Consider the following 27,916-nt stretch of genomic DNA (forward strand, 5'->3'; position numbering starts at 1 on the left):
TTGTCTGTGATAGTTAGTCATATTGACACACACACACTAACATGCTTCTCTCGTTTGTGGTGCTGGAGGTTAATGCCCCAAAATCAACATTGTAGAAAATAAAAATACATTTGGCCTCATCCCTCCTGTGTTTCTCCTATGACAGAACGATCTGATGAACAAAACAGACTGTCCTAAGATGTGTGCCTACAAACTGGTCACTGTCAAATTCAAGTGGTGGGGCCTGCAGACCAAAGTAGAGAACTTTATCCAGAAGGTACAATACTTTTCTCTTTCTCCTTTTCACATTTAGGGCCTCCAATGAGAAAACAGACTGATACCTAATATTGTTGTTCTCTGGTCTCTCCTTTCATTCCCTCTCCCCCTCTCTCCTCCCCCATCTTCCCTCCTTAAGCAAGAGAAGCGTATTTTCACTAACTTCCATCGCCAGTTGTTCTGTTGGATTGACAACTGGGTGGAGCTGACCATGGCAGACATCCGACGAATGGAGGAAGAGACCAAGAAAGAGCTGGAAGAGGTAACACACACACTGTCTGCCATTTTTTTCATAGGTTTTAGACTTGTGCCTTGTTGTTTTTTGTGGTGCATAGATAGGGACAGATGATGAAAAGGTCACGAACACATGATTCCAGAGGCATTGAGGGATCAAGGACCACAATAAACAACAAATCACCTATCTAGGACTGACCGTGACCCTCACTAACCCCTATGGCCTTAACCTTTGACCCTCCTATGAAGCTCTCTGATTGGTCCAGCTGACAGTTCTACTCTGCTGCCTTTAGATGCGTGAGAAGGGCACCGTTAGAGGAACCTCGGCAACGGAAGAGTAACCCCGCCCCTATAGGTCAGAGACAGGCTGAGTAAGTTCCCCAACAGGACACAAGAAATTACATCATCGTGGTGTTGGAGACTCATCCTGTACCTGCTCTCATCTCTCTCGATCCACTCATCCTGTACCTGCTCTCATCTCTCTCGATCCCCCCCATTAATTTGTTGCTCATCACGTTTTTCTCCCTTTTTCCAGCTGCATGTTGCCTGTCTAATGAAACAATCTGCTTTTGGTTCAGTCTGTGGTGGTTTTGGAGCTCTATCTGCATGTGGGGCTCTCATTCCGTTTCTCTTTTTTTCCATGGTGTCTGCATCCTGTCTCTCTGCAGTTCTGCTCCTCAGCTCCCACTGCATGACTTCTTCTCCTCCTTACCTCTTTGAAACCTTTTGTCCCCTTGCTGTCTTATTAACATGGTGTGGTCTGTATGTGTGTGGTTCCAGGTGTTGGGGCAGCGCTCCTACCCTGTTGCTCTCTGCCATCTTTCTGCATGTATCATGTTGCCTACAGATGGAAAGAGGAGAGTTTTCACTATGATGGAGAAGGGTTGAAGTGATGTGACTGCTAGTAAAGAGGAAACATTATTCTCTATTTCATGAACTAAACATTGGCCATTAGTTCACAATGTAGTACGTTTAGCTGTTGCTACATTATATATATATATATATATATATATATATATATATATATATATATATATATGATGGAAAGAGAGAATATGTTCACTCCATCACCTCAGTCTCTCCTACAGACACACATTTTTGTCCTTCACTGTGTGACACATGCATGACTATAATCTGTTTACTTCCTCCGCCAGCTGCGTAGTTCAGGTCAGGTTCGAGGCATGAGTGCTGCTCACGAGCAGTGAGGTCGACCAACCAAACCCTTCCATGATGACTACATGATGATGATGTCACCAAGCTCACAAAGAAGAGGAAGTCAGCTGCTCTACTTCCTGTCTCCCATGATTCATATAGGGGTTTGTCCTGATTGGTCAATAGTAGTGTACCGACCCCCAATCACACGCCTCCTATTCACATTTAAAAAACGATTTGCACAGAAAGTAAATTTAAATTGCCTGTAACTATAATTGTTAGTTAATTATGAGACAGGCTTCATTTGTATCCAAGACACTCAAAGCCAATCCTTTTAATCAGACTAGAATGTTATTTTACAGTCCTCAGTATATGTTATTGGAATCGGATCACTTATTGGACCAATTTGTTTTATATATTTTGTTCCCTGTTGGATACTGTATCTGTCATGGCTCTAGTTGGCTTCATCCTTGTTTCGGTCTCCTCCCTCGAGACTAAGATCTGCATAAACCCTTATCCGAGGTGTAGGGATCTGCAGACTTGAAATAAGTCCAAAATGGCACCATATTCCATATAGTGCACTACTTCTGGCCAGAGGGCCGGGTCTGAATAGGGTGCCATTTGGGAAGTCGATTTAGCACCTCAACCCCTGTCTGACAGGTGGCTGGAGGATGTTTTTTTGATTTGACCCTGTCCAGGCCTGTTGCTATCTCTTGTAGAACATGGTTGAGTGGTTTGACATGCATGTATACGATTCCTGCCCTCTGACCGATGTTGTTGCATTGCTGTCCTTTGATCCGATGTGTTTTCCTTTTTAATGTGTTAAGGTTTTAAACATTTCGTCCATTGTTTGCCCCAAGTGAGTGTTCGCTGAGTTCATACATTTCAGAGCTGCTAGATCAGCTGTCACTTGTACCTGTAGTTCAGGGGTCATTCTACTCGGATGATGGAGAACAGATGGAATTAAACCCTCCTGCCCCTTCTGCTTACCTGTAGTCACGTCGCTAATGACTTCGGGGCTAGAATTTGGTGGCGTTGAAATACTTAAGTATTTGATAGATACCCAGGTCTGCTGCACCGTTAGGAGGGACAGAAATACATTGCCCTTGTGACTGATGTCTCTAGCTGTCCTGTGGGAATACCAGTTTATTTCTACCACTGTGTTGACTGTCCTCTTATTTCATATTCACAGTTATAAAACATGGTCTGTTTCCCAAACTCTTTCCTGGGGCCCCCTGATGGGGGGCAGGACTGTGTTTGGGGAAAACCCTGTTCTAGATGACCTCTATCTCCAGTACTGTAATTATATATAGTAGGGAGCTGGCTCAAATGGCACCCTGTTCCCTATATGTAGTGCACATATAGTAGATAGGGTGTTGAGGTTTAGAATAGGTTGTATTACTCTTGGAAAGTTTGTCAGATCAGTGGGCAGTCCAGACACTGCTCTGACAGGTTAGGATTGGAGAAAGTAATGTTCCTAGAGCTATAATTTAGGTAAAATGTTCCGCTTTCAGCCATACTGTAGTTATTACCCCTGTGAATGTAGTGTGTCTATGGGATAATGCATGTCTTAGTATGCAAAGAAAATATTTTTGTGTGGATAATCACACATTCTCCATCAGCGCAACCATGTAGCTACCTGCTGCAGCATTAACAGATAAGGATATTTGATGAAGTATCTACTTTAACTGAAAATTGATAGTTTATTCCCGTTATCTTGTTTTACATTTTGATCTCCAGGATCATGAAGCCTTGGAGTGAGAGAGACACTGTTGTATTCTTTTGTCCATTGTGTTTCTCCTATTTTTTGGGATGTTTTTTTTTGTTGATTTTAGCCGTTCCTGTTGGGTCGCATGGCTGCATCTACACAGGCAGCCCAGTTCTGATACATTTTTCCCTCCACATCCCATCAGCTCATCTGGCTGGTCAAAAGATGAGAATTGGGCTGCCTGTGTGACTCATAACTGTGACAGGTGATGATTTGAATTAGTCTTTATAGAAGTACCAGTGATGTGAGCCAGGGTTAGAAAGGCCTAATGGAGTATCACTTAACTCAGTCCTGGGGGTCCCCAGAGGTGCCCCTTTTTCATTCCAGCCCAACACTAAAACTGAATGAACTAGTTTTCACCAAGCCACTGATTACTTTAATCAGGTGTGTTAGTGATGAGCTGGAGAAAAACTGTGTGTACCCCCCCAGGAATGGATTGAGAAACACTGGTCATCAGTCCATTGTATCTGTATGGTCATCATGCCTAAGCACTTGCAAAATAAATGTATATTTTCTGATCATGTAGTGAATGTAAAATGTTAATATTTTTGTTTCACAGCTTCTGAGCTGTGGCAAGGTCTAGACAATAACAGAATATCTATTAAAATTTAACACAACTCCACCCAGCGCTGTGCTATTGATTTGACATCACGATTGTGGTTCATCTACTACTGAATAAATAGCCTACTCTGTATTTTCAGAGACACACATTGATTCAAGACAAACTGATTTGTTCATTTTATATATGACATTCCAGTGTTTTTGTTTTCAATTTTCTAGCAAAAGAGACAGGATGTGTATAAATTGATGGCACTCCAGATTGTCGACCACTTCATTCTCAGCACCTCAATGAGTCCACTGACAGCCTCTAGAGAGGGTCCGGGGGTTTGAGGGGTCACTGTGGGACGATCAAACTGTTCAACGTCCCTGCCCTCTCGTCCACGTCTTGTTTAAAAAGGATAAAATAAACCAAAGCATATAGAGATCAATATTAGTCAGTCTCAGTGCCCCCGGCTGTAAACAAGTCTACTAGTTTAGGTCTCTATTCACTATCGCTGTAGCGTTACAGATTGAGCCGACATGCGTTTTGTTTTGCATTCTCCCCTAAAAGATTTCCACATAACGGGATAATTTGGATAGCATTCTAGCTTTGCCCCCATGTGGTTGCTAGCAAGCAGGCTAGGTATCAACTGCCAATCCAATGGGGGCTGGAAGCTATAGTGAGCTTTAATTGGTTAAAATTCAGCTTTCCCCAAATTTGATCCAACCATGTCCACGCTCCCTCGCCCCAACGATATGTGGAAATGCACTAACTCGAACATTGCCTTTAAAAATGTCAATTACGCTGAACTTCGGTGAGACTGAATAGAGCCCTTAGTTTGCCTCCAGTTAGAAATGCATTGATTAGAGCACATTTTAGAGCGTTCCACAATGTTACTGAACGTGACCCTAATGTATATCGGTAGCTAGCAGGTGAAATGACAACGGCCATGTTAGAGAAGATCAAAACCGCAATATATCATTGGTAAATTGTGACCGATCTAATAATGAGTCATACTTGATGCTCTCGCACACGGCCATTGACAGTTTTGGTTAGTGAAATGAATTGTGGGAGATCATTGCAGCGAGATGCACCCTGAAGAGACAATGAAGGACTATTTCAAAAACATTTCCCATCTTCATTGCAAATCGGACACGTTGGTTGTCTCCTTCACATTTAGATATCTTAACTTTGGGTTTCAGCCATTGTCAGAGAACTGTTTCCACAGCATTTAAAAACACTAGCACCTCTGAATAAACAGGTTGTATAACTGCCTGGTTTCTCTCCTACAGTGTTAAAACAAACCATCCACTGACTGTCAATTTTTAACTAAACCAGGCAAGCTACATATACTTTCCACCGACATAGAATGCAAATACATTACTTTTCAGATTCAGGTATTCCAATAACTACAGAGGGTTTCAAACAAAGAAAACAAAGGGGGAGTTTGGGATTGAAAGGCATGAACTGGTGGGGAACAGGGTGAGGAAACCAACCAGAGGTGCAATGAGTTAGCCAACTAACTTTGATAACCAGGTTCATTAAGAAAGCTAAACATCTGTGGTTGAGTCAATTAGACTAAGCTCATCTTAAAAAAAATATATATATATTTAGGCAAGTTAGCTGGCTAACTCTTTGATCCTACCTTGTAGTATACTCATCTGCTCTAAACTGACCTATTAAGTCACTGGTTGCCCGGAGAGGAGTGCAGACAACTCGTTTCCCAGGTTGCTGGCTAAAAGTCAAGGCCTAAAATCAGCACTGGAGTTGTGCACTTCTGAAACCAAAAATTCAGAAGCTTTTCAGAGTTGGGGCCGCGTTCAGCTTTCCTTGCTTGTACAATACGCCAAGAACCTTCTTTGTTCAGCTGTCCTCGTTTTCATACAGTAAGCTAAGCACCATCTCTGCCCCATTTGTTCTTATGAGCAGAAGAGTGTCACTGACAACAGTGGGCTGCCAGGTCAGGCTCGGGAAGTGAGGAGTCCAACATGAAAAACAGGAGCAGATCTTCTCATCGGTCACCATGGAAGCAACAGAGGCCGGGAAAAAACAACTACGGGGAAAATGTTGCTTAGTTCTTATTTCATTTACGTTCAGTCAAGGAGTTGTTGCTGTGGTAGTTGATCTGTCATCTGCGGACTATGTACAATAATTTATTAGAGTAGATCTAAAATGGCTTATGTAGTATGTTTGAGGAGCTTCTCTGTGACATTATCACATAATAAAGCAGAAATATCTGTGGTTCCTTGCTGAGAGAGAGCAGTGATGGTGGGAGTCCTGTGTTATATAAAGTGACACCCAGAGTGAGGGAGATGTGGAAAAGGAAGGCGATGAAGTGAAAGACTGTTGGTAGCAGGCAACACCTCCTTTGAGAGGAGCAGGGGGGCAGTTAGATGAGGTGATCCAGTATAATAGTGATAATTAGGTATGACAATATTGATTGAAGGGTGATGGTGATTGCTGGTCAGAACTTGAGGCTCTTCAGCGAATCAGCTCTCTTCCTCAGTAGATCTCCCAGCTCCTGCAGCGAGCCAAGATAACTAGTCTGAACCTTGTCCATGGCTGCTCTGGTGAATCCACACTCCTCCTGGGAGAGAGAGGGTAGAGACAGACAAATATGTAAGGCAAAGGGGAGAGTAAGAACCATGCTTTGAATTAAAGAAACAAAAATCAGTAATCATACACACAGCTACCCACCCAGACCTACCAACCTGTGTCTGTGCGTGTCCCACCCCCAAGGTGAGTGCTGCTAGTTTGAGGGCTGTCAGGCTGGCCTCCTGCCCCTTCACGTGATCCAAAGCCTGGGTCACAATGCCCTGTAGGCTGCCTGTCCACTCCTGGAAGCCACTCAGCACCACTGGCTATAGGGACAGAGGAAGGGGGCAGATAGTTATTTGGCGAATGGGATGGTGTCAGAAGGGTTGTACGCGGACAAGGGGAGGATGAGACGGTAGTGAGTGTGTACCATGGCTGTGCTGCTGTCCTTTGTCTTCTTCTTCTTCTTCTGTAGGCTGGACTGGAGCGGTCGCAGGACACTGGCAGAGTAACTGGCCACCCACAGCACCACACACACAGTCTGACCAGGAGACATCACCATGTATTACACACACACACACAGTCTGACCAGGAGACATCACCATGTATTACACACACACACACACACAGTCTGACCAGGAGACATCACCATGTATTACACACACACACACACAGTCTGACCAGGAGACATCACCATATATTACACACACACACACACAGTCTGACCAGGAGACATCACCATGTATCACACACACACACACACAGTCTGACCAGGAGACATCACCATGTATCACACACACACACACACACACAGTCTGACCAGGAAACATCACCATATATTACACACACACACACACAGTCTGACCAGGAGACATCACCATGTATTACACACACACAGTCTGACCAGGAGACATCATCATGTATTACACACACACAGTCTGACCAGGAGACACCACCATGTATTACACACACACAGTCTGACCAGGAGACACCACCATGTATTACACACACACAGTCTGACCAGGAAACATCATCATGTATTACACACACACACAGTCTGACCAGGAGACACCACCATGTATTACACACACACAGTCTGACCAGGAGACATCACCATGTATTACACACACACACACACAGTCTGACCAGGAGACACCACCATGTATTACACACACACAGTCTGACCAGGAGACATCATCATGTATTACACACACACACAGTCTGACCAGGAGACACCACCATGTATTACACACACACAGTCTGACCAGGAGACATCATCATGTATTACACACACACACACACACACACACAGTCTGACCAGGAGACACCACCATGTATTACACACACACACAGTCTGACCAGGAGACATCACCATGTATTACACACACACACAGTCTGACCAGGAGACATCACCATGTATTACACACACACACAGTCTGACCAGGAGACATCACCATGTATTACACACACACAGTCTGACCAGGAGACATCACCATGTATCACACACACACACACAGTCTGACATCACCATGTATTACACACACACACACAGTCTGACCAGGAGACATCACCATGTATTACACACACACAGTCTGACATCACCATGTATTACACACACACATAGTCTGACCAGGAGACATCACCATGCATTACACACACACAGTCTGACCAGGAGACATCACCATGTATCACACACACACACAGTCTGACATCACCATGTATTACACACACACAATCTGACATCACCATGTATTACACACACACAGTCTGACCAGGAGACAGTGTTACACAGCATTACACACACACACAGTCTGACCAGGAGACATCACCATGTATCACACACACACACACACAGTCTGACCAGGAGACATCACCATGTATCACACACACACACACAGTCTGACATCACCATGTATTACACACACACAGTCTGACCAGGAGACATCACCATGTATCACACACACACACAGTCTGACATCCCCATGTATTACACACACACAGTCTGACCAGGAGACATCATGTATCACACACACACACACACACACAGTCTGACCAGGAGACATCACCATGTATCACACACACAATCTGACATCACCATGTATTACACACACACAGCCTGACCAGGAGACATCACCATGTATTACACACACACACACAGTCTGACCAGGAGACAGTGTTACACAGCATTACACACACACACAGTCTGACCAAGAGACACCACCATGTATTACACACACACACACACACAGTCTGACCAGGAGACATCACCATGTATTACACACACACTGTATGACCAGGGACACCACCATGTATTACACACACACACAGTCTGAACAAGAGACATCACAATGTATTACACACACACAGTCTGGTACGGCAACTGCTCCGCCCACAACCGTAAGGCTTTCTAGAGGGTAGTGAGGTCTGCACAACGCATCACCGGGGGCAAACTACCTGCCCTCCAGGACACCTACACCACCCAATGTCACAGGAAGGCCATAAAGATCATCAAGGACAACAACCACCCGAGCCACTGCCTGTTCACCCCGCTATCATCCAGAAGGCGAGGTCAGTACAGGTGTATCAAAGCTGGGACCGAGAGACTGAAAAACAGCTTCTATCTCAAGGCCATCAGACTGTTAAACAGCCACCACTAACATTGAGTGGCTGCTGCCAACACACTGACACTGACTCAACTCCAGCCACTTTAATAATGGGAATTGATGGGAAATATATCACTAGCCACTTTAAACAATGCTACTTAATATAATGTTTACATACCCTACATTACTCATCTCATATGTATACGTATATACTGTACTCTATATCATCTACTGCATTTTTATGTAATACATGTATCACTAGTCACTTTAAACTATGCCACTTTGTTTACATACTCATCTCATATGTATATACTGTACTCAATACCATCTACTGCATCTTGCCTATGCCGTTCTGTACCATCACTCATTCATATATCTTTATGTACATATTCTTTAACCCTTTACACTTGTGTCTATAAGGTAGTAGTTTTGGAATTGTTAGCTAGATTACTTGTTGGTTATTACTGCATTGTCGGAACTAGAAGCACAAGCATTTCGCTGCACTCGCATTAACATCTGCTAACCATGTGTATGTGACAAATAAAATTTGATTTGATTGATTTGACCAGGAGACATCACCATGTATTACACACACACAGTCTGACCAGGAGACATCACCATGTATTACACACACACACACAGTCTGACCAGGAGACATCACCATGTATTACACACACACACACACACAGTCTGACCAGGAGACATCACCATGTATTACACATACACACAATCTGACCAGGAGACATCACCATGTATTACACACACACAATCTGACCAGGAGACATCACCATGTATTACACACACAGTCTGACCAGGAGACATCACCATGTATTACACACACACACACACAGTCTGACCAGGAGACAGTGTTACACAGCATTACACACACACACAGTCTGACCAGGAGACATCACCATGTATTACACACACACACACACACACAGTCTGACCAGGAGACAGTGTTACACAGCATTACACACACACACACACACACACACACACACACACACACACACAGTCTGACCAGGAGACATCACCATGTATCACACACACACACACACAGTCTGACCAGGAGACATCACCATGTATTACACACACACAGTCTGACCAGGAGACATCACCATGTATTACACACACACAGTCTGACCAGGAGACATCACCATGTATTACACACACACACACACAGTCTGACCAGGAGACATCACCATGTATTACACACACACAGTCTGACCAGGAAACATCACCATGTATTACACACACACACACACACAGTCTGACCAGGAAACATCACCATGTATTACACACACACACACACAGTCTGACCAGGAGACATCACCATGTATTACACACACACACACACACAGTCTGACCAGGAGACATCACCATGTATTACACACACACACACACAGTCTGACCAGGAGACATCACCATGTATTACACACACACACACACACACACACACACACACAGTCTGACCAGGAGACAGTGTTACACAGCATTACACACACAGTCTGACCAAGAGACACCACCATGTATTACACACACACACAGTCTGACCAGGAGACATCACCATGTATTACACACACACAGTCTGACCAGGAGACATCACCATGTATTACACACACACACACAGTCTGACCAGGAGACATCACCATGTATTACACACACACACACACACACAGTCTGACCAGGAGACATCACCATGTATTACACACACACACACACAGTCTGACCAGGAGACATCACCATGTATTACACACACACACAGTCTGACCAGGAAACATCACCATGTATTACACACACACAGTCTGACCAGGAGACATCACCATGTATTACACACACACACACACACAGTCTGACCAGGAGACATCACCATGTATAACACACACACACACACACACACACACAGTCTGACCAGGAGACATCACCATGTATTACACACACACACACAGTCTGACCAGGAGACATCACCATGTATTACACACACACACACAGTCTGACCAGGAGACATCACCATGTATTACACACACAGTTGCTGTGCATCTGCAATATTTCTTATTATAATACATTTCCATTTGAGCAATGTTTTAGTGATATATATTTAGAGTGACTACACTGACCTCGACGAAGAAGACCAGTGTTTCTAACAGGGAGGGCTGGGTCATCAATCTGCTGTTTTTCATCGCCAACACTTCTCCTTTACATCTGGATAACAGCTCTGGAGGGAGGAGGGGCACAGATCAGCATGGGGGAATAAGAAGGAACTACTACACCAGTGATACCTCGACTAGCAACCTGAAGCCATGATATCTCCTGTGGCTGACTACACAGTCATTATTACCATGGACCTGTTGTAAATCTTTAAAGAGCTCTGATGTCTTACCTTGGAGTTGTACTATTAATGATTTGAAGGAGTTACAGATCTGGGTTTGGAGTTCTGACGAGTCGTCTGGAAAGAGAAATTATAAAGAACATGACATCATTTCTCCCGCTCCTCTCTCTAGACTCCTCCCACTTCCCCACCCCACATCCATCTCTTCCTCCATCGCTCTCCTTCCCAGTCCTGCTACTTCTGTAGATGGACAGACAGTTGGAGGCCAGTGGTACGGAAGTCTACATCCCTCATCTTACCCAGTCCAGTGGTCTCTAGTTCCTGAAGAGTCAGTGATAGTTGCAGAGCAGAGGCCTGACAGTGACAGCTGCCACTAGACAGAGCAGAGGCCAGGCGGGAGGAGGGAGGGCCCAGAAACGGGTACTAGAACAACACAACAACAGTTAGTGGTCCTGTGTGGCTCAGTTGGTAAGAGTATGGTGGTGGGTTCAGTTCATGCTGGGGCCATCCAGAATGCACTCACTGATGTAAGTTGCTTTAGATAAACCAACTACCATATTACATTACACAGTTATTAGTGAAGCGTGTGTACCTGTGTCTGTTTCTCTGTGATCTGGGCTGCGGTCTGTAGCGTCAGGTCTAGCTGGGAGAGGAGGGTCTGGAGGGTGGAGCTTTTGGCCGATACACCATTCTCATTGGTCTTATCAGAGTTCCGTGATGAGGGGGCGTGTCTGAGCAGAGCCAATGAGGCGAGGAGGCGGAGCGTGAGAGAGCGAACCTTTAACCAGACCGACTCCTCCTCTAGAGACAGACGACGATGCTCCTCAGTCAGCTCCCTGGAACACACACATTTTTACAGACTGGCATGGGTAAATATGTTGTGAACTTGTGACAAGTGTGTATGTACCGGTCCTTGGGGTCCCAGCTGAAGAGGACCGTCAGGTCTCGGTTGTCCCTCATGTTGTCCCAGGGAATGTCATCCTCCTCAGGACACAGACCCATCGCCTTCACACTCTCCTCCAGACTTGATGTGCTAGAGCAACACAGGAATGTGTTATAGGTAGGTAGGTGTGTGTGTGTGTGTGTGTGTGTGTGTATGTGTGTGTGTGTGTGTGTGTACTCTCACATGTCAGCCTCGGTGTACAAGTCCAGTAACATCCTCTCGGTGCGGACCTGAGCGAAGTGCAGAGATTGGTTGAGCCGGGTTCTAAATGCTATGAATTCTGGGATTTTCTCAAACGCTCCATACTTATAGGCCTGGATTATGTACTCTGAGGTCTGGTGGAGGACAGAAAAGAGGAAACAAGGAAGAGGTGAGAAAATACAACTCATCTGAATATATGACATATTTAGGACATACTTAGATGAGACAGGGACTCACATCTTTCTGGTTGGAGTGGAAAAACCTGAGGGAGAAGTTATAGGACTGGGAGGCTGCAGCAAACTGACCCAACGACCCTGCATAACGAGTTAACAGATACCTGGGAGAGAGGAGAGAATATAAGGAGCAAGGCTCACAAAATCATTCTAGACCCAAGCCACCCCCTGTACCCAGACTTTGAACTACTCCCCTCTGGGCGCAGGTATAGGGCACCCCTCATCAGGACAAACAGAACGAGACAATAATTTGTTCCAGGTGTGATATCCCTCCTAAATAGCTCGGGCCAATGTTCCTATCGACTCAGTAAGGCCAGCAGGCTAGTCTTTATTTTTTATTTTTTATGTTTTATTGGTATGTAACTTATGAAAGTTGTATTGTCAATTTTGTATTTAAAGTTCTTAACTGACTTGCCTAGTTAAATAAAGGTTAATAAAGGTCTCCAGTCATATAAAGTATAGTAGAATTGCTTGAAATTTGTTCAGAAAAAGCCAACATTTTCCTGTGCAAAGAAAGAAATATAGGCTCTGATATAGCCTAGGCCTTCTCGAAGTCACTACTCGCTGCATTGAACAGTCTTTTTTGCAAACAGTGATCGAGTTATATTATTATGACTATCCAATCTAATCAACACATTAGGAATAGGAGGCTATCTTACATAAGTTTGCAAATGTGAGAATGCATGGAATGCTTTATTATAAAAGGTGCATTTTTATGGAGAAACTTAGCTTTCCCAAACTTGAAACCCAAGTTAGTATGTTAGAACTGCCCATGTGTACTTTTCCTCAGCCAACAATGTGTGAGACAAACAGCAAAATCACTAGTCTAAGTCAATCTACTATCCCCCATGGTAGAAAAGTTGACCTATTCTATTGGCCAGCTTGTCATTCTGTGCGAGAAAGAAATAACCTATTCCAAACAGACTCTGGGACAGTTGTGGGAAGATAGACACGAAATTCATACAACCTGTAGGCCTAGGCTACATAAAAATAGTTTTTTTTTAAAGCAATGAGTCTGATGCAACAGATCAGAACGTCCAGAACAGCTGGTGCTCTCATGCATGCTTCTGTATTGATTGCTCCAAGCGAACATAAAAGGCATTTAGCTCATCTTGTAGGCTTGTGTCACTGGGCAGCTCACGGCTGCGCTTCCCTTTGCAGTCCATAATAGTTTAAGGCTTGCCACATCCGACGAGCGTCAGAGCCGGTGTAGTAGGATTTAATCTTAATCCTGTATTGACGCTTTGCAATCCTGTAGCTTAGCATCCGCATCATCTGACCACTTCCGTATTGAGCAGCCCGACCTCCGTCCCTTTTTTCTCCGTCTTTTCTTCATGCAAATGATGGGGATTTGGGCCCATTTTTACTCATAATATGTAGTAAAAGGTTCAGGTTTCAAACAATTAAGTATGGGGCGGCAGGGTAGCCTAGTGGTTAGAGCGTTGGACTAGTAAATTCGAATCCCCGAGCTGACAAGGTACAAATCTGTCGTTCTGCCCCTGAACAGGCAGTGAACCCACTGTTCCTAGGCTGTCATTGAAAATAAGTATTTGTTCTTAACTGACTTGCCAATAAAATAAAGGTAAAATAAATAAAAAATACGTTTTCAAAATGCATACTGCCTCCAGCTCATTACAATCACGTCTTAAACAGTGTGCACAATTCATTTTGTGCACAATTAAAAACAGCTTGGCTTTTCAAATCAATATATAGGATAAAATGCATTATTTCTCAATGGGATTTTATCATTTTATTTAAAATCGAATTGTTCATTTTTTGGGGGGGCCAAAAGCCGGCCATTACTAGTTAACGGAAACCCTGGGGTGTGTGTATTACTATCCTAATGGGTACCGGAAGTCCCCACATGGATAGTAAAACGAGGAAAATCCTCCCTCGTGGGGACATTTCCCAGGTCCCCCATGAGGACAAAGACTATTTTAGGCTCAGGGGTTAGGTTTAGGGTTAGAATTGGACTTAGGGGTTGGCTTTACAATTAGGTGTTAGGTTTATTGTAAGGAGTTAAGAAAAATAGGATTTTGAATGGAAATCTATTTTAGCTCACAAGGATAGTAAAACTTGTGAGTGTGTGTGTGTACTAGAGACCCACCCTATGGTGTCGTGCTGTACGTGCTTGGCATCCAGGCTGGAGTAGAGGTCCACTACGGGCTGGAAGGCTCCGAGGCGACAGAAAAGAAGCAGCAGCAGTAGTTTGAACTGAGCGTTGGAGGGACTGTAGGACAAACCCTCCTCTAATACTCCTAGACACTGCCACAGCATGTTCTCATCGCCTAACACGCACAGAGACACACACACACAGAATGTTAACAAACAGAGAAACCAAGAGCGAGAGAGGGAAAGAGAGGCAGAGAGTGAAAGGTAGGGAGACAGAGAGAAAGAGGCAGAGAGAGGCAAAGAGAGAGGCAGAGAGAGAAGGCAGGTAGATGAGAGAAAGAGAGAGAAATTAAGACGATGACTCACCAGTTTCTGTCCAGAGGTTGATGTAGACGTGAGCGACCATGAGACAGTACGTATCAGAGAACTGGAGCTCTGTCTTCAGACACGACTTCCCTGTTTTACACACACACACTATTGTCAGAAACTATTTTCTGGTTCTTCACAAAATTGCCATTGCATCTCTTCAGCAGTTTTTAAGCTAGATGCATCACATTTTGGATGGCTAGACGGAAAGGGATAGATAAAGATAGGGACCGATAGAATGGCTGTCCTTACCAAACTGTAGTCCATAGTGGTAGTGGGCTTTGAGTTCTGTGATGAGGCATAGTTTGCCCTCTGTGTCCAGAGTGTGTTGCAGTCCCAGCACCCGGCTCAGCTGACACACACACAGGTGTCTCTGCAACGCCTTCGTATCCCCTGGAAACCCAAAGCCATCCTCACCCACCTCCCCCAACGGAACCAACTCCCCCAGACGGTTTCTAAACTACAGGGAGGAGGAGAGGAAGAGAGAGAATAGGAGAGGGAAGGAGAGGAGCAGAATTGTCCAACTCATCAGGGGCTTGGTGATAGATTCCCACTACTGGTGGTGTTCTGCAGGTGTGTGTGTACCTGTGTGTGTTGCTCAGGGGGAAGTAGGTGTAAATATATCTTCAGGTCTGTAATACAGCAGGGTTTGTCTCCAAACTTCCCAAAGAACTGAAGCATCAACTCCAACGGATCTCCTGTAGACAACCAATAAAAACACAACACAAATAAACTGTCAACAGCCAAGGAATCTGTAGGGTGTGTGTTAGTGCTTTTTGAGGTTGGTTCGGTCTCGGGTCATCAATTAAAAAATCATCACGGTTTTCAATATCGGTTTCAATCATCATTTTTAGACAAATGCATTATGTGGGTTAAATGATATAGCACAAAATACAACTATTAAGTTGAATAAAAGTCCTACGATGGTAGTGACTGCCCATTACGGCTTATTCCTTATTAACTATCATTCATTTACCTTAATTAAATATTTCAGTTTGTGTACATTACATTTGTTTTATTTGATGACTTTATTTAATTCCAAGTCATCTCATCTCTATAGAGCTGCTGCCTATGTTGTCAGACAAAATCACTATTTTAGTAGTTCTTCGAAAGTAAATCAGGCATACTTTTCTGACTGCTGAATACCAACTATCAATCACTTAGATCATGTGCAGTATTTTCAGGTAGAAAAAATCCAAAGCAACTGCTTTCTGCCCCTCTCTTTCTCTCTTGATATCGTGTTCTCTCTGTCTCCGTGAGTGCTCCATACCACTGAGGTATAATAAGCTCCATACAGATCGGACAAGTAGGCGGACGCGCAACGGATTATGGTCCTTGTCGTTAATTACCACATTTTCTGCGCTAAACTATGTAGAATATTAGCCTTTAGGAAACTACAAATCCCTACTACATTGCACAGTTCGATCTGATCTCTAGAGAAACAAATGCAATTCAAATAATTGAACTGAGTTCCAAAAATAACAGCAGCACTAGTGTGTGTTTGTGTGTGTGTACCTAGCTCTTCCTCATCAGGACAGCCCCTCTGTCTCAGTCTGTGTATGAGTTCCAGGCAGGCCATGTAGGGACCTCTGAGAGGACGAGAATCCTTCTTGTCCTCCTCCTCCATCCTGTCCACCACAAACTTCACTGCCTCCGCCACAGTGGTCTGCACTGGACCCTCCACACAGCTAGAGAGAGAAGGGGAGGCAAAGAAGATAGTTTGTTTGATCAGCCCATCTCTTCCACGAGGTAAAACTTCCACCAGGAGCAGAATCTCTAACAAGCAATGGCCTCTTCTAATAGTCCTCTATTATATAATATTTTCTCACTCACACAACAGGGTTTCTGTTTGCCGGCTTTTAGTCGCAAAAAAAAATGAAAAGCCGATAAATAACTTTTACCGGCCAAAATGATTGAGAGAAAAAAAAAGCTTTTCAATATTTTGGGGCGGCATGTAGCCTAGTGGTTAGAGCGTTGGGCCAGTAACTGAAAGGTTGCTAGATCGAATCCCCGAGCTGACAAGGTAAAAATCTGTTGTTCTGCCCCTGAACAAGGCAGTTAACCCACTGTTCCCTGGTTGGCCGTCATTGTAAACAAGAATTTGTTCTTAACTGACTTGTCTAGCTAAATAAAAATTGGTATATGTGTATTTGTTAGTCATCGCTTAGCCCATCTTATTTATCCAACACAACTATTGTGAACAGGATTTCTCCTGCAGCTCAGCTGGTTGCTGCTGCATGTGCTTTATAAGCCCATATAAGCCCATTCATTGCATAACAATTCTAAATGCAATCACGTTTTAACTGTTTATGTGCACAATTAAAAACTCAACTTTATTACCGCCTAATTCAAGCGCAGCGTGTCACCTCCATTAGGGCCTATGCCTTTTGAAAACATAGGCCTCCTTGATTGTTTGAAACTTGAATGTTTAACTTTATGTTATGAGGCATGTCTTACCTTGCTTCAAAGTAGCCTATAGGCAAATCCCACCATGGAAACGTGGAGGCAATTATTTTATTAAGACTTCATAGGCGGCGCGTAAATTTCAAGTTTGGGGAAGCTTACAATTTATCCTCGTACCATTTCTACCGATCTGCGTGCCAGTTATGATTTTCATTTGTGCATTTTTGTGGAACAGTTTAATTTCAATAATAATGTTTTTGTTTCTCAAAATCATTGTCACGTGGTTAATCATGAAAATCTGAATTAAAATGATACAAAATTCAACTATGGCGAGAGCACTACCCTCTGCTATATGGACACATTGATACACTGTGATCTATTGGCCGCTAAAGAACTGAGCGCATAGAACTGATAGCCTATAGGCCAATGCAGCAGTAGGCCTATAACTTCCATCGTCAACTAAAATCAAATGCATTAAGCCGAAAATGATCAATTCAGGTTTTCAATTGCACTTATTTCTCAGTCTGCCTGCATCCCTTTCTAAATGTCTTGACTTGAGCTACTCTTTTTATAAATTTCCCATTACATTTACTACTGGTGACATATGTAATGGGAATTGATAAAAACAATCAAAAGGGCAAACAATTCACACAATGAAACAACGAATGTGTAAGAATTGGCAGGAGACTTTGAGCCATTCTGGTGAGACTCGGCTATATCTTAGCCACATCCCCCTCCCCTCCTTGTCTCAACATTTGTTGTTATACTAAAGATAATCTATACACATATTTTAGATGCTTTTCACTGACAGCCACAACTCAACAATCAGCTAGGCGTTATTGGCATGCGTTCTGCCCAAATTGTGGGCTTTGCCAATAGGCCTTACAAGCTTTTGATTTCTAAGAAACCACAGCTATTTTTTAAATATATATTTTTTTAATCTAATGATCCTTGATTCTACTGTGGATAAGTCATGCTTTCTGGTGAAGTATTTTGAATGATTTTATTTATGTATAGACAGGAGTAATGATATAATTTTGGCAAATGTATTCATATTTACTTCCCTAGGCTACTCGACGCACCTCCTATGAAAGACTTCCTCATGTGCCATTGCTCTCCTGTTCCATTGGCTTTCATATCAACTATCCTTCATTGTCCTGAAGCCAAAGGCACAATCCTAGTCATATTAGCAACCCATCCTTAGTTGTTGCATCTTTAGATCTCCCCCTCTTTCTAAGTTTCTAATGCAGATTTTCAACAATGTCACATATAGAACCGCTCTCATCAGGTGTGCCGTTTAGAATGGAGTTTTCCCGTGAATTGCATTTTGGCAAATGTTTGAAAATTAAATTTTATTTTCTGCTTCGTTACAGGAGTTGAATGTTCTGTGAAGTTGCATTACCATAATCTAAATGTGATTTCTGTCATTTTGAGCACAGTGGGTGGATGCCGTAATGGGTCCGGTAAATTTCTCAAATGGCCGGTAAATTGAAATCTTCCCGGTCACGTTGTCCGGTGCCACATTTTCCTAACCAAAACCCTGACACACATTGTACTCACTGCTCTTCCTCATTAGGTGGGCTCCAGGACTTGTCCATGAGATGGAAAAGAGAGTCAAAGTAGGAGAGATAGAACTGCCATTCATCAGGACTGTAGAGAGATTGAGAAAGAGGAGAGAGGGGGAAAGAGAGCAAGAGAAAGGGGGAGAGAGGGGGGGGGGGGGGGGGGGGGGGAAGAGAGAGGGGAGAGAAATAAAGACCAACTTTGTAAGAGCAATGCTGAAGTGTGTGCATAAATGTGAGTTTGATATAAATGTGTGTACTCACTTTTTGAGCAGTAGCTTGTAGGACAGAGCGTTGCATTCAGGCCAGAGCTGCAGTCGTTGGTACATCATCATACACTTATTCTCCCTGCTCTGCAACTCACTGGTCAACTTCTCTATGAGACGGCAAACATACACAGAGTAAGTAGAAAGACATGAACAAGTCACACAGCGAACAACCCAGAAGCTGTACAAATCGTCTCTGAGTCTCTCACACACGCACACAGAATCTCTGTCCATTCTTACCTCCCAGTGGACCGCGGACCATGTCCAGAGCCTCCACATACTTCCCCAGCCGCTCCAGGATCATAAAGTACAGTTGAACCTCAGCCTCAGCCTCGATCTTCTCCTCCTTCACCATCTTCTCCACCATGCGTTCAGCCAGGGGCAGGAACATGGTCTGGGCCAACTTCTCATCCTGCGCAGAGATGGCCTGAAACACACACAGAAAGTAAACACACACAGTCACACAGACAGACTCACACAGTCACTCAAGCTATATATTTAGTGAGAGAGCATGCCTACCTGCATGACCAGACTCATGACAGACCAGAAGTAGTAGGGGTTCTTAGGAACGGTCTTATACAAGGCCATCCCCGCCTAGCGAGCCAGACAAACAGAACAATACAAAAGAACACATGACTTAGTATTTGTTGACATCATGGGAATATTGAAGACACTAGTTAGGGGTACTCAAACCCTTTGACACGTACAATCACATATTCGCAATCATTGTTGGCTGGTCCCTGCAGCGTACCATCACAAATACAGTGCATTCAGACCACATGACTTTTTCCACATTTCAAATCAAAGTTTGTCACGTGTGCCGAATACAACAGGTGTAGACCTTACAGTGAAATGCTTACTTACAGGCTCTAACCAATAGTGCAAAAAAGGTATTAGGTGAACAATAGGTAAGTAAAGAAATAAAACAACAGTAAAAAGACAGGCTATATACAGTAGCGAGGCTATAAAAGTAGCGAGGCAACATACAGACACCGGTTAGTCAGGCTGATTGAGGTAGTATGTACATGCAGATATGGTTAACTTCTTATGGCTGCAGGGGCAGTAGCTTGGATGAAAGGTGCCCAGAGTAAACAGCCTGCTCCTCAGTCTCAGTTGCTAATATATGCATATTATTATTAGTATTGGATAGAAAACACTGAAGTTTCTAAAACAATTTGAATGATGTCTGTGAGTATAACAGAACTCATATGGCAGGCAAAAACCTGAGAAGAAATCCAAACAGGAAGTGAGAAATCTGAGGTTGGTCGATTTTCAACTCGGGCCCTATTGAATTCAGATTGGGATATGAATGAAGTTGCACTTCCTAGGGCTTCCACTAGATGTCATCCATCTTTAAAAACTTGAATGAGGCTTCTACTGTGTTGTGGGACTGAATAAGAGCTGAATGAGTCAGGTTACTGGCAGAGAGCCATTTCCTGGTCACGCGCATTCCACATGGAATCGACTTGCGTTCTGTTGCTCCTGTAGACACAAAGGAATTCTCCGGTTGGAACTTTATTGAAGATTTATGATAAAAACCTCCTAATGATTGATTCTATACTTAGTTTGAAATGTTTCTTCGACCTGTAATATAACTTTGAAGTTTTTGTCCAAAGTTTTGTACCTAACGCTAACAAAAGTAGCTACTTGGACATAAATAACGGCATTATCGAACAAATCAAGCATTTATTGTGGAACTGCGAATCCTGGGAGTGCATTCTGATGAAGATCATCAAAGGTAAAGGAATTTTTATCATGTAAATTCTGGTTTCTGTTGAATCCAACATGGCGGCTAATTTCCTTTAATTTTCTGAGCGCCGTCTCAGATTATTGCATGGTTTGCTTTTTCCGTAAAGTTTTGTTGAAATCTGACACAGCCGTTGCATTAAGGAGAGGTATATCTATAATTCCATGTGTATAACTTGTATTATCATCTACATTTATGATGAGTATTTCTGTTGAATCGATGCGGCTATGCAAAAATCACTGGATGTTTTTGGAACTAGTGAACGTAACGTGCCAATGTACACTGATTTTTTTATATAAACTTTCAAACAAAACATACATGTATTGTGTAACATGAAGTCCTATGAGTGTCATCTGATGAAGATCATCAAAGGTTAGTGATTCATTTTATCTCTATTTGTGCTTTTTGTGACTCTCTTTGGCTGGAAAAATGGCTGTGTTTTTCTGTGGCTTGGCGGAGACCTAACAATCGTTTGTGGTGCTTTCGCTGTAAAGCATATTTGAAATCGGACACTGTGGTGGGATTAACAACAATATTACATTTAAAACGGTATAAGATACATACATACATGTATGTTTGAGGAATTTTAATTATGAGATTTCTGTTGTTTTGAATTTGGCGTCCTGCACTTTCACTGGCTGTTGTCATATCATCCCGTTGACAGGATTGCAGCCCTAAGAAGTTAGTGACTATGCATATATGATGAACAGAGAGTAGGAGTAGCGTAAGAGAGGATTTTGCAGGTGGTGGGTGGGACAAAATGCAGATAGCCCGGTTAGCCAATGTGAGGGAGCACTGGTTGGTTGGCCCAACTGAGGTAGTATGTACATGAATGTATAGTTAAAGTGACTATGCAGATATGATAAACAGAGTAGCAGCAGCGTAAAAAGAGGGGTTGGGGGGGGGGGTTGTTGCATTACAGCACTGGGAGACTAGTCACATGACAGCCCGCTTGGAGTTTAGCAAATGTATTAAAAGTAAAACATAAATACCTTATTTACATAAGTATTCAGACCCTTTGCTATGAGACTTGAAATTAAGCTCAGGTGCATCCTGTTTCCATTGATGATCCTTGACGTTTCTACAACTTGATTAAAGTCCACACCTGTGGTAAATTCAATTGACTGGACATGATTTGGAAAGACACACACCTGTCTATAAGGTCCCACAGTTGACAGTGCATGTCAGAGCAAAAACCAAGCCATGAGGTCAAAGGAATTGTCCGTAGAGCCCCGAGACAGGATTATATCGAGGCACAGAACATTTATGCAGCATTGAAGGTCCTCAAGAACACAGTGGCCATCATTCTTAAACAGAAGAAGTTTGGAACCAGCAAGACTCTTCCTAGAGCTGGCCACCCGGCCAAACTGAGCAATCGGGGGAGAACGGCCTTGGTCAAGGACGTGACCAAGAACCGGATGGTCACGCTGACAGAGCTCCTGAGTTCCTATGTGGACACTGCAACACTCCATCAATCAAGCCTTTATGGTATAGTGGCCAGACGGACGCCGCACCTTAGTAAAAGGCACATGACAGCCCGCTTGGAGTTTGCCAAAAAAGCACCTAAAGGACTCTGACAATGATAAGATTCTCTGGTCTGATGAAACCAAGATTGAACTCTTTGCCCTGAATGCCAAGCGTCCCATCTGGAAGAAACCTGGCACCATCCCTACGGTGAAGCATGGTGGTGGCAGAATCATGCTGTGGGGATGTTTTTCAGCGGCAGGAAATGGGAGACTAGTCAGGATCAAGGCAACGATGAACAGAACCAAGTACAGAGATCCTTGATGAAAACCTGCTCCAGAGCTCTCAGGACCTCTCAGACTGGGGTGAAGGTTCACCTTCCAAAAAGACAATGGCCATAAGCACACAGCCAAGACAACGCAGGAGTAGCTTCGGGACAAGTCTCTGAATGTTCTTAAGTGCCCCAGCCAGGACTTAAACCTGATCGAACATCTCTGGAGACCTGAAAATAGCTGTGCAGCAACGCTCCCCATCCAAACTGACAGAGCTTGAGAGGATATGCAGAGAAGAATGGGAGAAACTCCCAAAATACAGGTGTGCCAAGCTTGCAGCGTCATACCCAAGAAGACTCAAGGCTGTAATCGCTGCTTTTTGCTTTGTCATTATGGGGTATTGTGTGTAGATTGAGGGGGAAAAAAACAATTTAATTTAATTTTTGAATAAGGCTGTAACCTAACAAAATGTGGAAAAAGTCAAGGGGTCTGAACACTTCCTGAAGGCACTGTACATTTGGTATGCTACAGTAGAAACGACAACATAATATACAGTAAAATAAAGCCCTTACTTTGGTAGGAACGCACACATGTCCAAAGTCTAATTTGTAAGGAAACTACAATGAAGGTAATGCGGGCGCCGGCCAGATAATGTGCCGGGGGAAAAGTTGGTGCAATCCTGTTCTGACTAGAGATGCAGAATGTCTTCATACTTGATCTGGGGAAACACTGGGGAAGTGCTTGGGCTCTCGTTGAGGAGAGAAGTTTGTTGAGAGAAGTTTGTCCGACTCAGTAAAGCCTCAAATATAAATGATCTGCAACAGTGAAATGGGCTACTTCTTATGTGAATTAATGAGGCGGGACACACCTCAAATCAAACTGTTAGAAAACTAGTTAGAAAATAATTAGAAATTGACAAGTTGAAACATAGATAATTGGCAGGCAGTGTGGCTTGGTTTGAGGGCAGCCTGTCTTGTTGGGTAACAATCACATTTTGCAACAGTGAGTGCATTCTGACATCACGCACATAAAAAAACCTCACACTGGGGAAACCGTTAGAGATATTTGGAACTTATGCGTGAAAAGGTTAAAGCAGTTGTATTTAATGCTTGTGGAAAAGCTGGGGAAGTGTGTGTGTGTGTGTGTGTGTGTGTGTGTGTGTGGGAAAGGGGGATATCTAGTCAGTTGTACAATTGAATGCCTTCAACTGAAGTGTCTTCCGCATTTAACCCAACCCCTCTGAATCAGAGAGGTGTGGGGGGCTTCCTTAAATCAACATCAACGTCTTCGGCACCCGGGGAACAGTGAGTTAATTGTCTTGCTCAGGGGCAGAACGACAGATTTTTACCTTGTCAGTTCAGGGATTAGATCCAGCAACCTTTCGGTTACTAGTCCAATACTCTAACCACTGGACTCTGTCTGTGTGTCTGTGTGTGTTTGCATTTTCTGACCTGCTGCATCTTCTTGTACTCTCCAACACGGGCATAGGCCATGAACAGGTGAGAGTGATACTCCTCGCTGAGAGGAACCTTCTTCACCGCAGCTTCATACAGCTTAGTCACCAACTCAGCTACAGACAGAGGGGATGGGGAGAGTCAACATCACAACATCTAAGGCCTTTGCCGACTGTATGGCAGCTTCAGTCTTTTACAATCATCACATTACACTGTGCGATGTAATCAAATGAAAATATTGATAACCTGGCCAGACTGCACAATTTGCTTCAGTTCTGTCATCAAATTCTGCGATTGGCTTGAGAGTCTACGTAGGCTATGTCAACTGCAGCAGTGTATTTGATCTGCGCATCTGCCAGCACCAACAGAGCAAGCCACTCTTCATGCTTATGCGCAAGTTTGGAAAAAAATGAAAGTGTGTAGAGTTTTCATATAACTGTACATGTCCGAACTCAAAATAGGCTCCCCCAAAATAGCATGGTCGCTGCGGTAGAACGCTTAATTTGATTGGTGATTTTGTGCATTTATCAAAATCCCATCGGGTAGCCTGATTTCAGATTATTAGGGAAACCATTCTTATTGCACAGCATGTAAATGTTTAAATCGAACTATTGTATTAATCTGACTATTCACAATAATGTGCATACTTAGTGCCGGCCATGTTCCTATTGGTCAGTCACCAGGATCGGCTCGTAACACCAGCCACACTATACGATAAATGCGAAACAATTCTGACACCGCCAGAACTTTGTCGGAGCCTACGACCGCACACAGTGGTACATAAAAGTCGTCAGACACCGACCCTGTCACACTGAACGAGCCAAGACGTCCGACAGTCGTTTACGACCTACCAATTTGCCAACAAAGTGGAAATGTTGTCTGGGACAGAGAAATCATAGAATAAGACGGCTAAAATCTTACAGTCTATGGGGGCGCTTTAAAGATAATTCAGAGAGTTGTGTGGATGTGTGCGTGTTTGGTTTTACTGCCTTTGTGGAGAACAAAAGTACTCAAAAGGATAGTAAAACAAGAAAAATCTGGAAAGTTGGGGACATTTTCCTGTTCCCCTAAAGGAAAAAGCCTATTTTAGGCTCAGGGGTTAGTGTTAGGTTTAGGGGTTAGTGTAAGTGTTAGGTTTAGGGTTACGGAAAATAGGATTTTGAATGGGAATCAATTGTTTGGTCCCCAGAAGGATAGTACAACAAATGTGTATGTGTGTGTATGTGTGTACTCACGGCGGTGCATCTCTCTGTACAGTATAGTCAGAGCCTGTAATGAGTTATCGTCGGTGGGTTCGAGTGTCGCCACCTCCTGGGCCAGGCTAAATGCTTCATCCTGCTTTCCTGTTCGCTGCAGACCGATGGCTTTCAACACCTGGCGAGAGGGATCTGCCTGAGTAACATGCCACCATCATCATCGTAGGGGGTAGAGGTTAGGGGCAGGGTTTTAGGTAAGGCCTAGGGGGTCAGGTATGGAGTTTTTGACCAGACCAGGAAAAGCTCTGGGCTCCATCTTGGGCCCTAAATACAGCCCAGAGTCCCACCCACCTTGGCACAGTGCAGGTCCTTGTGTTTCTTCAGCAGTTTGTCAGCCTGCTGGATCGCCATCTTGTTGTTGCCATTGTCCAGGTAGTCTTAAGGGAGATGACATTACAGAATCAGTTAACCTACTCCATACAGTACTATAACACATACACACCCACCCACCCCAGCCCAGTCCCACCCAAGGAGAAAGGGAGATATTCCTTGTATTTCTCTACAAACCATTCATGGAGTACTAAGACCTGTCAGCAACCAAATTTTAATATAAACTTGCACACTGATTTAAATCATTTAACCAAAGCCATTATCAGGCTCTGGAAGTAGTTTCTAAAATGTGGAATGTTCAATCAAAAACGCATATTTTGAACCAATGGTCCAAACCTCATGTTTCTAACATAATAACCTTTCAAACATTATTGAAGTTTTTACCCTTGTAGGATGACCAAAATCGAAAAGTGATAAAAAATAAGGACAGTTGCACAGCATAGCGTAAACTAGGCTGGATGCTGTGCGAGAATAAAGACTACCTGACAGGCTCACCTTCCCGTTGAACTCGTCATCATTCTTCTCGAATAAGCAGGTAAGATAGATATTGATTTTGAGACATGACATGTAGTATTTCTTTGTTTTAGTATACGCCTTTTTATATTTCATGAAAAATTTCTGTTGTTTTTGTGAGAAATCTTCAAAAACACAAGCGGATCTCTGAAATGTCAACTGGGCGTACCATAAGCTTCTGTCAACTGATGATAATCAACTCCACATGATTTCAGCAGAGCTTTTGAGGAATGGGAAACAGAGAGAAAGCTGAGAGACCAAACAGAAGTCTCAACGGTGCATGTAATTAGAGCAGTTTGAAAATAAATCTAACTGGATCTAGCTGTATGATATAATACGACACTAGAATGTCATCGAATGGCCCAAATCAACAATGGCCCAAATCAAAGGCTACAACACAACCATGCATATCAAGCTAGCCAACCTTAACCCTCTTAAACCCATCTGACACATGACAGCTAGCTAACCATGATCATTGATCTGTAGTTATAGCCTTCATACTTTGTAGCTAGATAACAAATGAGTTAACAGAGTTGGCATCAGCATCAGAGACACGAAATCAACAACACCCGCTAATAAAAACCCATCTATCCAGCTATTTAGGTAGGATCACAACTACTGCCTTGTAACGTTAATAGCCAAACCATGGCATCCCGTTCTAGAGAGCTAAATTAGCATCTAATGGTAACTTAGCTAGCTACCGAGTTAACTGACGGTAAAACGCATCCGACCAATGTGTGTAATACACCCCGGTGTATCTGACCAACTAACTAGTTAGCTTAAACATAGTTGCTGATATTTCTGTGGCATGCAAAACTATTTGTAATAACGTTAAGACTCAGATCCATCACTGTTTCTACATGCTAACATAGCTAAGCCTTAGTGAATTAGCTGTCAAATCAAAGAGACCTGGATTTAGCAAGTGGGAGAGACTAATCGCTGACTATTTTAGGGTGTAGTTCAAAGCAAAGCTGTTTCGTCGTGCATTGAATAACGGTGGGCAAAATATCTGCAGTTGTGCGCTGTCAGAATTGTGCTGACATCCACTCAAGCCAAGGTGCACGGTCATTCGGCGCTGCAGGCGAATTGAGTCCGGGGATGGGACTTCGGGGGCCCCTGGTGCTGCCCAGCGAGTCCCAGACACAAGCTACTGATCAGATGACTGCTCCGGTAAATCGATAAACAATGACAACACAACACACCAGACACAAATGTGCTGTTTCCTTCTTGCGAATTGTTACCGTAAATAGGTCTAAGTCTCCGGTCGTTAGGGTCTTGCACATGGCCTCTAGCCGCCATGTTGGAGGTTGCCAGTATATGTCTGAGCATGCGCGGTCGCATCAAACCGGCAGGAATTAAAAGGGGCAGTACATA

General features: G+C 43.5%; 2 protein-coding genes across 2 annotated transcripts in view; one reads left to right on the forward strand and one right to left on the reverse strand.

The window, feature by feature from the left end:
* LOC139422831 (phosphatidylinositol transfer protein, beta) overlaps positions 1-1,936 on the forward strand; it is a 31,549-nt gene extending 29,613 nt beyond the window's left edge. The window contains exons 8-10 of the mRNA XM_071174225.1: positions 146-256; positions 395-517; positions 1,644-1,936. Of these exons, the coding sequence (XP_071030326.1) occupies positions 146-256; positions 395-517; positions 1,644-1,694 (285 nt within the window). The 3' untranslated portion in view covers positions 1,695-1,936. The remainder of the gene's footprint in view (positions 1-145; positions 257-394; positions 518-1,643) is intronic.
* A 2,199-nt stretch (positions 1,937-4,135) lies between these two features.
* LOC139422830 (N-alpha-acetyltransferase 25, NatB auxiliary subunit-like) lies at positions 4,136-27,865 on the reverse strand. The gene is made up of 23 exons (XM_071174224.1): positions 27,784-27,865; positions 25,991-26,076; positions 25,679-25,817; positions 24,441-24,559; positions 20,026-20,100; positions 19,747-19,933; positions 19,505-19,616; positions 19,239-19,328; positions 16,791-16,963; positions 15,861-15,973; positions 15,528-15,735; positions 15,276-15,365; positions 14,905-15,085; positions 12,802-12,901; positions 12,547-12,698; positions 12,328-12,453; positions 12,013-12,256; positions 11,720-11,843; positions 11,472-11,537; positions 11,209-11,306; positions 6,916-7,026; positions 6,662-6,811; positions 4,136-6,537 (listed from the first exon to the last, which is right to left on the reverse strand). The coding sequence occupies exons 1-23, from the start codon at positions 27,839-27,841 to the stop codon at positions 6,415-6,417; spliced, it is 2,925 nt and encodes a 974-aa protein (XP_071030325.1). The 5' UTR covers positions 27,842-27,865; the 3' UTR covers positions 4,136-6,414.
* Positions 27,866-27,916: the final 51 nt, after the last annotated feature.

The sequence above is a fragment of the Oncorhynchus clarkii genome, chromosome 12, assembly GCF_045791955.1.
Source record: "Oncorhynchus clarkii lewisi isolate Uvic-CL-2024 chromosome 12, UVic_Ocla_1.0, whole genome shotgun sequence".
Taxonomy (NCBI): domain Eukaryota; kingdom Metazoa; phylum Chordata; class Actinopteri; order Salmoniformes; family Salmonidae; genus Oncorhynchus; species Oncorhynchus clarkii.